The following is a 15368-nucleotide window of genomic DNA, read 5'->3' as shown; positions in this document are numbered from 1 at the left end:
GACTCCGTCTCCCCAGCGGCCCTGACCTCCATCTCCCCAGTGGCCCTGATGTCCATCTCCTCAGCTGCCCTGGCCTCAGAGTCCCCAGTGGCCCTGACCTCTGAGCCCTCAGAGTCCCCAGCGGCTTTGACCTCTGAGCCTTCTGAGTCCCCAGCGGCTTTTACTTCTGAGTCCTCCGAATCCCCTGTTGCCCTAACCTCTGAGCCCTCTAAGTCCCAAGCAGGCCTAACCTCCATCTCCCCAGTGGCCCTGACCTCTGAGCCCTCCGAATCCCCTGATGCTTTGACCCTGCCAGCCTCTCCCACCCGTCCGCCGAGTCCCCCGTGGTCCCCTGCTACCTTGCCCGGTCCTCCCTGGTTTCCTCTCCGTCCGCCGGATCCATGGTGATCTCTTGCTGCCATCACCTGCCCTTATTACCCTACCCTAGCTTTCTAATTTTTGTAGTTGCTTTTGGGCTTCAGGAGCCACCCATTAAAGGGGGGGGGGGGGCTATGTAATGTTATGGTGTCCTTGTGTTTACTATTATTTTGACAGTATTATTGATAGTATAATACTACAACTTCTTTGTGATGCTCTTTTGGTAGAGTCAATGGCCGGGTCATGCGCCGACGATGCACACAGAGGCCGGCGCGTGGTCAAGCCGTGCAGACTGGATTATGTTGAAATTTATGTCACGCATACTGTGCCCAGTTCATCATCCCTTCCTGATTGTTTCCAGCTGTGTCTTGATAACCCATTGGTCTTTGTGTATATAATGCCCTCATGTTCTCTGTCTTTGTTGGTTCTTGTTTATTTATGATTGTAATGGTTTGTTTCTAGTGTTTCTAGTGGTTACAGTGTTTCTCATGTTTTCTGTTGTTTTATTTGTTTTCATTAAAAAGCTGCAATTAAATCCATTGCCTCTCATCTCCACAAATGTTACATGTAAATACCATATAATATAAAATATAAATAATATTATATAAAATATATAATACAAAACTTGTAAAACTAATAACTTTTTTATTTTTTTATTTTATTTTGTTAAAGAATTACTCAGTTCAATTTGATGAAATTTTGTTATAAAATTGAAATGCGTAAATTACAAAAACTTTTTTTAGAGTGATGAACAATGTATGCTGTTTTGCAGCATTTATTAATTTAATAATTTCAATGAAAAAAAATAAAATTGCTGATTGTTATTTTAGTTCATAATGCATTAATTAATGTTAATATTTTTTGAGATATATGCATCAGTATATTTTGCAAATAATATTAAACAAGATTACTTAATGCTACTAATGTAGTTAAATCATTTTTACGAATACAACCTTATTGTAAAGTGTTACCTAACGTATTTACATATTCTATTTGTAATAATTTCAAGACAGATGCTATTTGCACCCTAGTGTCAGATAGGCTACTGGACCCATATTTAAATACTAACATATAGTAAGTACTGTATATGGGCATCACTGCAGTTTATTTATTGTGTTTATTTAGAGTCCCACAGACACAGTACATTAACCCCTACCCCTAAACCTAACCTTAATCTTACCTTAGAAAAAATGACCACTGTGATTTATATATTAGTAATACAGTAAAGCAATCTACACACAATCGATGCCGAGCCGCGGGAATGAGTGCGATCGACAGACCCCGCCTCCGGAACAAAGTCTTCTCTGCACTCCCTGACATTCACCGTGACTAAATTACTGAGATGAAATCAACATTTATATTCATTTTTATCTATTATTTTAAGAAGGCTAGTATTCAAAGAAATAGTAAGAGTGGAAACAGGTGTGGGAATCGGGTGGGGAAAAGAGTGGGACAAAATGCAAATTCAAACCACGGTTGCTAGGTCAACACTACACATTCACTCACCATCTTTACACCCAGTGCCACTGCAGCGACATCTATTGGTTCGTTTATTGTATATTTCTGTGGTTCCGCCAGACTGTTGGGGTGCAAATAGCTGCAATGTGTGGCAGATACTATTTACACAGGGGTGCAAATAGTCACTCCGTAATTTTAAATACTTCAGTAATTAATTAGTTTTGTTGTTACATACACAAGTGTTATTGATGAACTTAAAAATAATTCACTTGTGTTAAACTACTAGAAGAACGTTTAAACACTGATATTTGTGTTATTTATAGGCCTATTGAAGATCAACCATAAACTATGCAAGAAAAGTCCTGTATATGAAAATGTTGAACTAGAACAGTCTTACTACACAAATGGTGATGAGGTAAGATCTATTTCAACGGCTTGTTTCATACAGTACGAAGTTCCAAATGTAATTTTGGGAGGAGCTTGTTTATCTAGTCCTGCCAATCATATCTCAAGAAATTATTAATGTTTAAATATTAAACTGCTTCCCTCCCACCACTGACGATTCTTCCAGCATCCCTCCACCATTATATTTCATAACACCTTTACCAATTATTATTTCAAAAATGTTTTTGTATTTCTTGCTTCAGTCAGATAGTCCAGTGGGGGTGATCTCAGAGCTCAAGCCCAGTCCTGTGCTCGAGCCCCTGCGTTATAGACAGCACGCCAAATCCATTTATCGAAATGCACTTCAGGACTATATGAACCTGTGAACTTGCCTGAAAAAAGTTGTTTTTAAGATGGTTTGATTTTTTTGTTGTTGTTGTTTTGCCTGTTTTATTAGATTTTTTGTACTGCATGTCAGGTTGTAGTGACTGTTCATGTTACTCTGTTATTAAGTCCAAAGATCTGAGAGCACATTGAAAATCTGGAATTCGAAATCTACTTAAACCTGGAAATAAAAAAGTTTTAGGATTATGAAAACTTTGAAACCAAGAAAAGATAGCAATTTCAGTCATGCTGGATAACATTTATCATCCGTTTTTTGTTCGTGCATGCTGTCATGAATCAGTTGTTTTCTGTTTCACAGATCTGCTCTTGTGGTGTTCAGCTGGAGAGAGTTTAAAAGATAAACTGGTGGTTTTAGGGCAAATGTGACTTTAGACTGTGATCTTGATAGTAAAGAGATTAATTGGCTTTTCCTGAAACTCCCAGATTCTCTAGCGGTGATACTGCGAACTTTCAGTTCAGAAACTACATCGCCTTTTTATAATGACAACTGGTAAGAGTTTCGAAAATTACATGAAATCTGTTACTGGATCAGTGTGTATTCTGAATAGTATTTTGTTATTTTAGAATGACCTCATCACAACAAAAAAGTTTTCTTGTCAGTTACAGAATGCTCTCTTAAATTTGTATTTTAACCTTTGTTTATATCAAAGATCTGCATTTGATATGTTGATGTATATTTGGTGTTTCTCAACAACATAAATCTGCTGGTTTTCGGGTTCTCAACAGAAGCGGCTCAAGATGAGAAAACACGTGAGACTGTGACTGTTCCACTCATTCTGCTCATTGTAGTTTGTGTTACAACAACAGGTGAGATTTACACTTTTCACTCTTTTTTTGTTATTAAAAGTTTATTGATTCCATATAACATATATATATATAAAATAACAGAATATATGGAATCACATTTTATTATTTACAAACCTTCCTCCCGAACATTAAACACCCCACCCCACCACCCAACACAAACCGATACCCCAGTGGTCAAATACAATTGACAAAGACACACAAACAAACAATAAGACAGAAGAAAATATTTAGAAATACATTTTTAAAAAAAAGTATATGTTCAAAAACAAAAAGGCTACAACATACACATTTAAAACAACACGTCTCCCTCCACTGTCCCTCCCCGAGAGCCTTCCAAAAAGGCCAAATAGCTGACCCACCTCCTAATGAACATATCCATGTTGCCTAGCCTTCTATCTGACAACTCTTCCCAAGCTGCCACCCTGCCCATCTCCTCGCACCACTCACGAAACTAGGGGGCTCCAGCTGACTTCCATCCTCTAAGGATAACCTGTATGCCTACCATAACACCGGCCAGGATCCAATTCTTCATGTATTTATCTCCTATATCGATGACCGCCCCGTCACCCAAAATACAGAGCCTGGGGCAAAAGGAGATCCGAGTACCCAATACGTCGACCATAAAATTCTGGACCTTCAACCAGAACTCCTGTATCTTACGACACCCCCAAAAAACATGGGTGTTGTCTCCATCTTCTAAATGGCATCGCCAGAAGGTGGGTGTGTCCTTAAGACCAAGTCTATACAATTTAGAAGGAGTCCAATAAAATCTATGTAGAATCTTAAATTGCATAAGGCGCACCCTTGCATCTCTAGATGCAGACTTGACGTTTTTAAGAATCCTAGCCCACACTCCCTCCTCCACTGACTTCCAACCCCTTAAAACAATCTGCCTGCCTATCATCGCACTAGTGAGGATCCACTTGTTTATGTATTTATCACCTACGTCGATGACCGCCCCATCACCCAAAACACAGAGTCTGGGGCAAAACGAAATCCGTATGCCCAACACGTCACACAGAACATTCTGTACCTTCAACTAAAATTCCTGAATCTCAGCGCACCACCAAAAAACATGGGCCATGTCTCCTTCCTCTGATTGGCATCGCCAGCAGGTGGGTGTGTCCTTAAGACCAAGTCTATACAATTTAGAAGGAGTCCAATAAAATCTATGTAGAATCTTAAATTGCATAAGGCACACCCTTGCATCTCTAGATGCAGACTTGACGTTTTTAAGAATCCTAGCCCACACTCCCTCTCCAAAAACAAATTTAAATCTTCCTCCCATAATCTTTTGAGGGAATTTAAAGCTCCGTCCCCCAGACTCTGAATTAGCAGGGAGTAATACACTGATGCCTCATGACCTTTTCCAAAAGCAGTAATCACCTCTCCCAGAGTATCTGCCGCACTTGGGGGGTGCGTGCCACTCCCAAAAACAGTGCAGAGCAGGTGGCGTAGCTGTAAATACTTATAAAATTGAGATCTGGGAATTCCAAAATTTTGAACCAAATTTTCAAAAGGTCACAATACTCCACTCTCATATAGGTCACCAAGTGCATTAACCCCCCTCATAATCCAATCTGACCAACAGAAAGGGGACTTATTAATGCATAGTTTAGGGTTCTGCCATATGCTCGAGGCTACGTTTAAATAAATATCAGAATTAAACACTCTGGACACTTTTGTCCATATCGAGTGTAAATGCAAAATAACAGGGTGTGACTTAACTACTCCAATTAATTTGATCGAAAGGCTATTCAGAGGCGAGATAGAGGCAAGAACTTCCTTTTCAGTACAAAACCAGGGAGGGGCTCTCTCAGGTGGAAGCGACCAATGAGCCAAATATATGAGACCGAATGCATAATAATAAAACAAAATCTTGGGTAGGCCTAACCCACTTTTGTCAATCGGCCTATGTAACTTATTGAAATTTAATCTGGCACGCTTACCATTCCAAATGAAGGACTTCGCTATGCTAACAAATTGCTTGAAATAAGAGAGGGGGAACACTTTCACTTTTTAAGTATGTTCATACTATATTGCTTTAGTGACGAACTTTACAATGTTTAATCAGAAATTATTGTGATATTTTAGCTCTTTTGCAGATCAGACTTAAATCAGGTAAGAAAAACTCCCAACAATGTCAGGAGGATGAACTGGAACTGATTTACAACACAAATGATGAAGAGGTGAAACTCATTTTAATGTAATCAATGACTTTAACTTGATTTGAGGTCTTTTAACTGCAGTATTTTGAAATGTTTTAGATTTCTAGTGCAAAGTTAATCTGATCAAAATAAACAGTTACAATATATTCATTGTTCAAATGAACTGTGAAGAGAAGTCTTTATACATGAATATTGAAAGCTATTGTGTTTTTATCATTTGTTTAGTATTCTGAAGTGGAGTTTCATGTGTGTCACAGAGGAATAAATTCTAACCAGATCAACAACACTTTTAGTACAAAACCTACTTAAATATAATCAACAGTAGATCAAATCATACTGAATAACTTTTAGTCTAACTGAAATATAATCTGCTAAATAATGAGAGTAAAATATTGTTGACTTTACTTGAATGTTTTTTTTTTTATTTCATTTATCAAGATCACTTATTACATAAACATGTATGTAATGTGAAATTCTCAAAATCTACTATGATTTTTTTTTTTTTTTTTTACTTAAAGAAGCATGTGGAGTCATTATATAAATGTTAATTAAATGTTAAATCAACTTCTATTATAACTAAGTTGTGTTGAAGTTGTCTAATTCTTTGACTAGTTGTGATTTTAGCTTGACTCAATAATCACAATTATGTTTATATACTGTATGTATGTATATATATATATATATATATATATATATATACAGTTCTGGAAAAAATGAAGAGACCACTGGAAAATTATCAGTTTCTCTGGATTTACTTTTTATAAGTATGTGTTTGAGTAAAATGAACATTTTTGTTTTATTCTATAAAGTACTGACAACATTTCTCCCATATTCCAAATAAAAATATTGTCATTTAGAGCATTTATTTGCAGAAAATGACAACTGGTCAAAATAACAAAAAAGATGCCAGTGTTTTCAGACCTCGAATAATGCAAAGAAAACAAGTTCATATTCATTTTTAAACAACACAAAACTAATGTTTTACTTTAGGAAGAGTTCAGAAATCAATATTTGGTGGAATAACCCTGATTTTCAATCACAGCTTTCATGTGTCTTGGCATGCTCTCTACCAGTCGTTCACATTGCTGTTGGGGGACTTTATGCCACTCCTGGCACAAAAATTCAAGCAGGAATTCAACAGACACTGGAATGGGATGGCTGCCATACATGTAGAGATGCTGATTTAAGAAACATTTGGAGCAAGGGTGTAGCCAGGAAATTACTTTTGGGTGGGCCTCAATAAAAATGGATGGGCCAAGTTTTCGCCCAAAATTTTTTATTTATTTTTTTACCAAATTTTCCTAAACAACAGAGAACCAGCACATTCAAACAGTTCTTTCACACTTTCAGAAATCGGAATTTTGTATTTATTTTTTTTGTTCTCCCATTTTCTCCCCAATTTGGAATGCCCAATTCTCAATGCACTCTGGGTCCTCATGGTGGTGTAGTGACTCGCCTCAATCCGGGAGGCAGAGGATAAATCTCAATTGCCTCCGCGTCTGAGACCGTCAACCCACACATTTTATCACGTGGCTTGTTGAGCACGTTACCGCAGAGACCTAGCACGTGTGGAGGCTTCACGCTATTCTCTGCGGCATCCACACACAACTCACCACGCGCCCCACCGAGAGCGAGAACCACATTATAGTGACCATGAGTAGGTTACCCCATGTGACTCTACCCTCCCTAGCAACCGGGCCAATTTGGTTGCTTAGGAGACCTGGTTGGAGTCACCAGAAATCAGAATTTATGCTTTTTTTTTCTTGCTTTTTTTTACTATTTTATAAATACATATTTGAAGTCAAAGAATAATCTCAAATATTCTGGGTCTAATTTGGGTGGCCCAGGCCCACCCCAGCCCACCCTTGGCTATGCCACTGATTTGGAGTGGCCTCTTCATTTTTTCCAGAGCTGTATATCAATGTATGTATTTTAGTATGAAACACTGCATAGCTGCCTGTTTGTAGCTTTTTTTTTTTTTTTTTTTTTTTTTTTTTTTTTAGCATTGAGCTTGATTAGTGTTTGAAAACAATACAGCTTTGTTAATGTTGTAGTAGATTCAAATTTTCAATTGAATTATGTGAAAATAGCAAAAAAGTGAAAAATACTTGCTGAGTTACATACTCCTGGTGAGTTTTATCAGTCAAAAATGTGCAAAACACACAAGTCTTTACTAAATTGTAGCATTTTTGTTATGAACATGTTAAAAGCCGCCGTCGTGTATTTGCCATCAAAAGCAGCATGTTTTATCAGAGATTATTTAGCAGAGATGGGCCACTTCCATTCAAATGAATGGGAAAAATTGGAACGCCCAACGGCAGCCAACAGTCAACAGATGTAGACAGGAAGTCCTGTCAATCTACTCGATAACGCTCATGCACATTAACAAAGTCGAGATTTTTTTTCTTTTTTTGATCTTAACTTGACCAACCGTTTTTGAGATTTCAGTCTTTCTCCATTTAAGTAGATATAGGAGCTGGCATGACTGGAAATAGTCTCCCGAAAGTGTTCCAAAGATGGCCGACAGTGGACTGACTTGCTAAAGAGACTTTAGATTTATATTAAGCTCAACTAGTAAAGCATGGTGCGAATAATGTCAAAGTACCTGTTTAAATCCCCTATGGATAGAAATATCTTGCAAAATTAAAATGTAAAAAAAACAAAAAAAACTATTTTTGTTCTCAAAATGTGTAATTTTTGTGTAAGCCTAATGTCTTTGATTATTATGTTGTACTTCGTATAGGGCTAATCTACAGTATCACTGTGCCAAATTGTATTTTCATCATTTATTTCTCAAGATCTGGTCAAGTTTGAAATGGGTTTTAGAAATTCAGTGGAATAGGAGTTGGTGTCAGATATCAGTTTATTCAGTACTTCTGATTGGTCATCATGTAGATGATGATGTCATATCCTGTCTCCATGTTTCAGAGGTGTGAAAGAGTGATTGATGTTAAAGATAAGGGTGTAGTTAAAGTCTGCATGAAGCAAAAGTTGCGACCGACTTTACATGTGACGTATTTCTGAGTGAAAGGAATAAAATGTAGGGTGGGATTTGAGTATATCCATTGGTTGTTGATTGGATTGTAAAAATATGGCCATTGCATAGCAGACCGAATGCGAGTTTGCAGTGGACACACACCCCTCTAAAACAGTACTTTGCAGACATGCATAAAACCACACACACTAGTGTGAAAGTAGGACAGCAAAAACCACACAATAATTGTGTTGTATAAAAACAAACCGACAGTCACCAGAGCGAGTGTGGCCTTGAAAGTGAACTACACACTTTCTACAGCACTTATTTTTACAGCACTTGTTCATCTTGGTTCATGTTAATTTCAGCATTACTAATGTTGTTAACATTAGCATAACAGTATATAGTTAATGCATTATTCACTAACAAGAAGTAACAATGTATTAACACTTTATTTACTGCATACATTTTATTTTGGATTCTGTATGAATTATATTTGCATGAATTAAATGAACCAAGATTAATATATGCTGTAAAAATATATTGTTCACTCTTACAATCTTATTGTAAAGTGTTACAGAATAAACTTAAAAATGAGATTTTGTTTCAGGGTTATGAAAACTTCTTTGGGTACAATCAGGTTAGATCTCACATACACTATATTGCCAAAAGTATTCGCTCACCCATCCAAATAATTGAATTCAGGTGTTCCAATCACTTCCATGGCCACAGGTGTATAAAATGAAGCACCTAGGCATGCAGACTGCTTCTACAAACATTTGTGAAAGAATGGGCCGCTCTCAGGAGCTCAGTGAACTCCAGCGTGGTACTGTGATAGGATGCCACCTGTGCAACAAGTCCAGTCGTGAAATTTCCTCGCTACTAAATATTCCACAGTCAACTGTCAGTGGTATTATAACAAAGTGGAAGCGATTGGGAATGACAGCAACTCAGCCACGAAGTGGTAGGCCACGTAAAATGACAGAGCGGGGTCAGCGGATGCTGAGGCGCATAGTGTGCAGAGGTCGCCAACTTTCTGCAGAGTCAATCGCTACAGACCTCCAAAGTTCATGTGGCCTTCAGATTAGCTCACGAACAGTGCGTAGACAGCTTCATAGAATGGGTTTCCATGGCCGAGCAGCTGCATCCAAGCCATACATCACCAAGTGCAATGCAAAGCGTCAGATGCAGTGGTGTAAAGCACGCCGCCACTGGACTCTAGAGCAGTGGAGACGCATTCTCTGGAGTGACGAATCACGCTTCTCCATCTGGCAATCTGATGGACGAGTCTGGGTTTGGCGGTTGCCAGGAGAACGGTACTTGTCTGACTGCATTGTGCCAACTGTGTAGTTTGGTGGAGGGGGATTATGGTGTGGGGTTGTTTTTCAGGAGCTGGGCTTGGCCCCTTAGTTCCAGTGAAAGGAACACTGAATGCTTCAGCATACCAAGAGATTTTGGACAATTCCATGCTCCCAACTTTGTGGGAACAGTTTGGGGATGGCCCCTTCCTGTTCCAACATGACTGCGCACCAGTGCACAAAGCAAGGTCCATAAAGACATGGATGAGCGAGTTTGGTGTGGAAGAACTTGACTGGCCTGCACAGAGTCCTGACCTCAACCCGACAGAGCACCTTTGGGATGAATTAGAGCGAAGACTGCGAGCCAGGCCTTCTCGTCCAACATCAGTGTCTGACCTCACAAATGCGCTTCTGGAAGAATGGTCAAAAATTCCCATAAACACACTCCTAAACCTTGTGGAAAGCCTTCCCAGAAGAGTTGAAGCTGTTATAGCTGCAAAGGGTGGGCCGACGTCATATTAAACCCTATGGATTAAGAATGGGATGTCACTTAAATTCATATGCGTCTAAAGGCAGATGAGCGAATACTTTTGGCAATATAGTGTATCATGAAGTATAAACGTACCTGGAGAACTTTTATTAATTATAAATACAGTTGCAATCGAAATCACTCAACCCCCCCAAGACAGTAAGGATTTACAAAGGTAAGCTTTTCTGATGACCCAGAATTTTTAAACTTTACATCTATATCAGTTGAGTGACACATTCAAAGTCATAGTGTGAATATATAACCTAATATTTCTAAACAGCAGGACTTTTTAAAATCCAACCATGTCATAATTATTCAACCCCTATTGCATGTAGCTGTTTCTTAAATATGTACGGCTACACAAGTAATTGTTTTAAAACAAAATTAAGTCATCAATCTGCAATGGCACTTATTTAAGTTTTAAAATTTAAGTTTAGCGTTGTAAGCAAAAATGTATTTCTATGCAAAAAATGCAATTAAAAATACGATGTCTCAAAAGCTAATAGAGGAGATTATTTCATTACACAAGAAAGGTCATGGCTAAAAGTACATTTCCAAGGCACATATGTTACAACAGCAACCTTCTTGGGGTGTGGTAGAAAGCAAAACTTCACCAAGGGAAATGTTGACCTGAATATTCAAGAAGTAATTAGGAAAGACCTGTGGAGTCCTGGAAGAAGTTTTTATAGACGTATAGCATTAAACTGAAAATGAGTTTTACACCCATGGGTCAGCAGTACATCTGGAGTAAGATGACAAGGTGATGACAAGAACGACACCATCCCCACTGTCAAGCATGGAGGTGGGTCAGTCCTGTTATGGGGGTGTTTTGCGGCTGCAGGAAACGGCTATCCTGACTATGTGACTGACACCATGAATTCTTTCATGTATCAGGCCATTTTGGCATGAAAAATGTGATGCCTTCAGTGTGTAAATTGAAGCTCGTGATCACTGGACTTTCCAGCAAGACAATAACACCAAGGATACATCCAAGTTGTCCAAAATCTGGTTCAGGGATAGGTCGTGGAATGTCCTTAAATGGCCCTTTCAGTCCATCATTAAAATCCCATTGCAAACCTTTGTTGGGATTTCAAGGAAGCAGTGGCAGCACAGAAACCAAAGAATGTCAATGAGCTGGAAGCTTTTGCTCATGAGAAATGTGTACAAATTCTAATAGAGAGGTGTCCGAAGCCTGAGAACCCTGAAACATTTATTTGCTGTTATTAAGGATAAATGATGCTCCACAAATGATTGTTTTCGGGGGTTGAATATTTTTGACATGACATTTGTAATTTTTTATTTTAAAATTTGGGTAAACTTAACTATTTGTTTTCAAAATCAAATGGGGGGGGGGGGGGGTTGAATAATTTTGATTGCAACTGTAAATATTAATAATCATAATAATTCACTCTATATCTACATTTTATACATTGAAGCTAATTATAAATTCTAATCAAGATGTAACAACCAAGACTATATGACCTAGTGGGAATATCCTAGGTTACACGAACTTCAAATATCCTAATTGGGAAATAATTGGGAAAGTCGAAATTCAAAGTGCTTGTTTTTGTGCAGTCTTCAGTAGCTGAAGGAAGTGAGAGTCATACTAACATCATACAACTCTTCTGTTGGGTTAATGTAGAACTTCAGTGCATTAAGAAAACTTCTTGATACCTGAAACTGGTTAACCTAAACAAACCGTTCACAGTATCTCGTACACTTTGGCCTACTAAAATACTCAAATATCAATGAAAAAAAAAATTTGTTCAGTCAGTTCTAGGTCAGCTTCTACATCCTCTTTTCAAGGGTGTCTGGTGGTTTCCTTTGTTATTGTTTCACTGAAGCTCTGCAGGAGCACTTCCTCTTCATCCACTAGGTGACTGCATATGAGATAAACGTCCACAGAATGAAGACTGTGCAGCTCTCAATCTTCTGTAAGTTACTTGTATGATTACTAGTTATTTTAGCATGATCTTGTCATGATTGGATAGTTTTATGCGGTGATGCAAAGTTCTCTGTTTTATTGTTGTCTAAAGAAATAATCTTAATAATCTGTTCTGTCTTCTCACAGATCTGCTCTTGTGGTGTTCAGCTGGAGAGAGTTTAAAAAATAAACTGGTGGTTTTAGGGCAAAACGTGACTTTAAACTGTGATCTTGATATTAAAGAGATTAATTGGCTTTTCCTGAAACTGCCAGATTCTCTAGCGGTGATACTGCGAACTTTCAGTTCAGAAACGACATCGCTTTTTTATAATGACAATAGATTCAAAGACAATTATTCAACGTTGACATTGAGTCGTTTATTTATTAGTAATATAACAGCAGATGAATTAGGAATATATTATTGTGCAAAACAAGGCTCAACTCTACATCTCGACAATGGCACCAGACTTTACATCACTGGTAAGTGTTTCGAAAATGATCACAACAAATATGTCTTATATGTACAGTATATAGTAATAGCAATGAGTTATATAAAAACAATTTATCATCTGTTACTGTACAGTGCAATAAATATTTGTACTTTTAGTTCTTTCAGATGTCTAGTGTTGAAGCATTTTTGGCATTTATAAAAAAAACTGGATAAAACTGGATTTCCTGTTCCTAACAGAAAACAGCCAAAATCAGAATGAAACAGAACTCAACAGTCAGCAACATCAGCATCAGATTCTGACAGTCACATCCATTGCATTGAACGTTGTGATGTTTATTCTAATAATAGGTGAGATTTCATGACTAATATAAAAACCACATGTAGAATTACCAGTTATTAATAGATTCAGTGCACTTTATCAAAGCCTTTACGAGGAGCATTTTTAAAATGTACTCGTTTTATCTTATGTTGTGAGTTTTGTTTGAAGATTAGTTTAAATGATATTTATTTTGCTACTTCAGGTCTGTTAAAGCTCAAATTTAAGACGCATACAAAAAGTCGACAACAATGTCAGAATGTTGAACCAGTTCAGCTTGAGGACTTAAATGCTGTACAGGTAAGACATGTACTGCTCTATGATTTAATCACTATTCAGTTTGCTTTTTATAACATAGGGGCTAGTTGTCACAACCGATGACGTCACAGGGCAAAACTTTACAACAAGGCTCTATACGTTAACATGAGTTAATACACTAGTTAATACATTCACAATGAATGATTTTTACAGCATTTAGTAACCTCGATTAATGTTAATTTACAAGTATATTAGCCTGTTAATGTTATTCCATAATGTATGTTAGTTTAAAACTCATGATAACATATACAACCTTATTGTAAAGTGTAACCTGAATCCAGTTTGATATCCAGATTCTACGATAAACTCGACAACTTGATTAAAGTCGAAATGTGCAATCGTTTTAAGAAGATCGATCAAATGTGTCCATGTAAGGTGTTTATATATGGTAATATTTACAAATAAAATATTGTTAATATATGGTAATTGATATCTCTATTGTTTTTGTAGTATTCTGAGATCGAGTGCTCCCCATATTCCACAGAGGTAAAGTCAAGTCAGATCAACAATACTTATGCGTTTCTTCAGAATCCAAAACCAAATCCTCAACACACACAAACTTGAGAACAGATCATCGTAACCTGCACCTTATGAATTTGTTCTTGAGGTGGTTTGGGGATTTTTGCACCTTCTGTGGATTTTTCTGATATTGCAGTGACTGGCACAAGCAAAAAAAACCCTGTCAGATTTGAGTCATATAAAGGTCATCACGTTTCCTGTCTCCATTTGCAATAATCATAGTATTTACTTATTTAATCATAAAATACACCACTTGTTATTCTGCTACGAAGTAACCAGACAACATTAGATGTTACAGTTTGATGACTGTCGACACGAATCTTCCTTGATGTTATGTTTTTTATTTAGTCTCTAAATGACTAAATGAATGTAATCGTTTACATTTCCTGTGTGGTTTACTGTGCAGGAAAGATTATGTACGAGCACTAACCCTGCTGAAAGAAAATATTTAAACCAGTTTAAGATGGTTTGCTGGACTTAACTGGTTTAAGAAGGTTTAGTTCAGGTCTCCTAGCCTGATTTTCAGCTGGATTAGCTGATCTCCTTATATGGCATACAATTAGTATCATAAACCACTGTAAAATGTCTAACTTAATCTGCTTGGTTGCCAGCTAAAACTAGCTATAGACTTTAAGTTGGTTTAAATAGTTTTTTTTTAAGCAGTTGAAGTGCTTGAATTATAGCATTCAAAAATAGTTATGCATATTCATTTTAAGTTGCTTGGCACAAAGCGTATTGTACCTTGGTAAAGGTTCCTTTTGAATCATAAACTTTGACGCTAATGCATGTTATACTGTAATTGTAGCTGGTAAACAGTGTTTTGTGGTGGGCATATGAAAGAATCACATGATACCAGGTCACACAAATAACGAAATGTCAAGACGTTGCATTACGCAACAATAACCTTTTGAAAAATAACCAAGTTTGTGTCATGTAAAGCTGGTAAAATGTAACATATTTCCTGTTTCTGAACAAGCAAGAGAACAACATCAGCAAAATGGTTACGTTCATTAAAGCCAGTCAAAATATGAGTCCAGAAATTGCAGTTTTTTCCCTCACAATTTCTAATAAAACTTCTACTGCCAGCTAATGGCAACTTTCTGTACAGCAGGGCTATTGTAGTTAACATTTTTATTTTATATTTATGCTTTACTGGTACTTTCATTTCATTTTAGTTTTGTTTTCATTAGTTTTCATTCAATGACTGTCAGTTTTAGTTTTTTCAGAGTATTGTACATTATATTTAGTTTGTTTTTCAGTATACGTTGTTGTAATTTTAGTTAACGCATTTAAGGTGCTATATGTAAGATTGACATCAACGTTTGAAATGGGTACTGCGGTCCATATTCAAAATATTGGAGAGTTGTCTGCCCCGCCCCAGACTCGAAGCTCATGCGGGTTGCCAGAATGAGGACACGCAACAGGAACGAGCGAAACTGAAAATGTCTCCAATATTTATC

General features: G+C 37.3%; 1 protein-coding gene across 1 annotated transcript; it reads left to right on the top strand.

The window, feature by feature from the left end:
* The first annotated feature begins 12221 nt into the window (after positions 1-12221).
* Positions 12222-14555, top strand: LOC127438794 (uncharacterized). Its single transcript, XM_051694645.1, has 5 exons — positions 12222-12314; positions 12452-12784; positions 12993-13103; positions 13277-13371; positions 13840-14555. The coding sequence occupies exons 1-5, from the start codon at positions 12287-12289 to the stop codon at positions 13951-13953; spliced, it is 681 nt and encodes a 226-aa protein (XP_051550605.1). The 5' UTR covers positions 12222-12286; the 3' UTR covers positions 13954-14555.
* Positions 14556-15368: the final 813 nt, after the last annotated feature.

The sequence above is a fragment of the Myxocyprinus asiaticus genome, chromosome 50 (assembly GCF_019703515.2).
Source record: "Myxocyprinus asiaticus isolate MX2 ecotype Aquarium Trade chromosome 50, UBuf_Myxa_2, whole genome shotgun sequence".
In the NCBI taxonomy this organism is placed as follows: domain Eukaryota; kingdom Metazoa; phylum Chordata; class Actinopteri; order Cypriniformes; family Catostomidae; genus Myxocyprinus; species Myxocyprinus asiaticus.
Note: the sequence above shows the minus strand (reverse complement) of the source record. Positions and strands in the feature narration are given on the sequence as shown.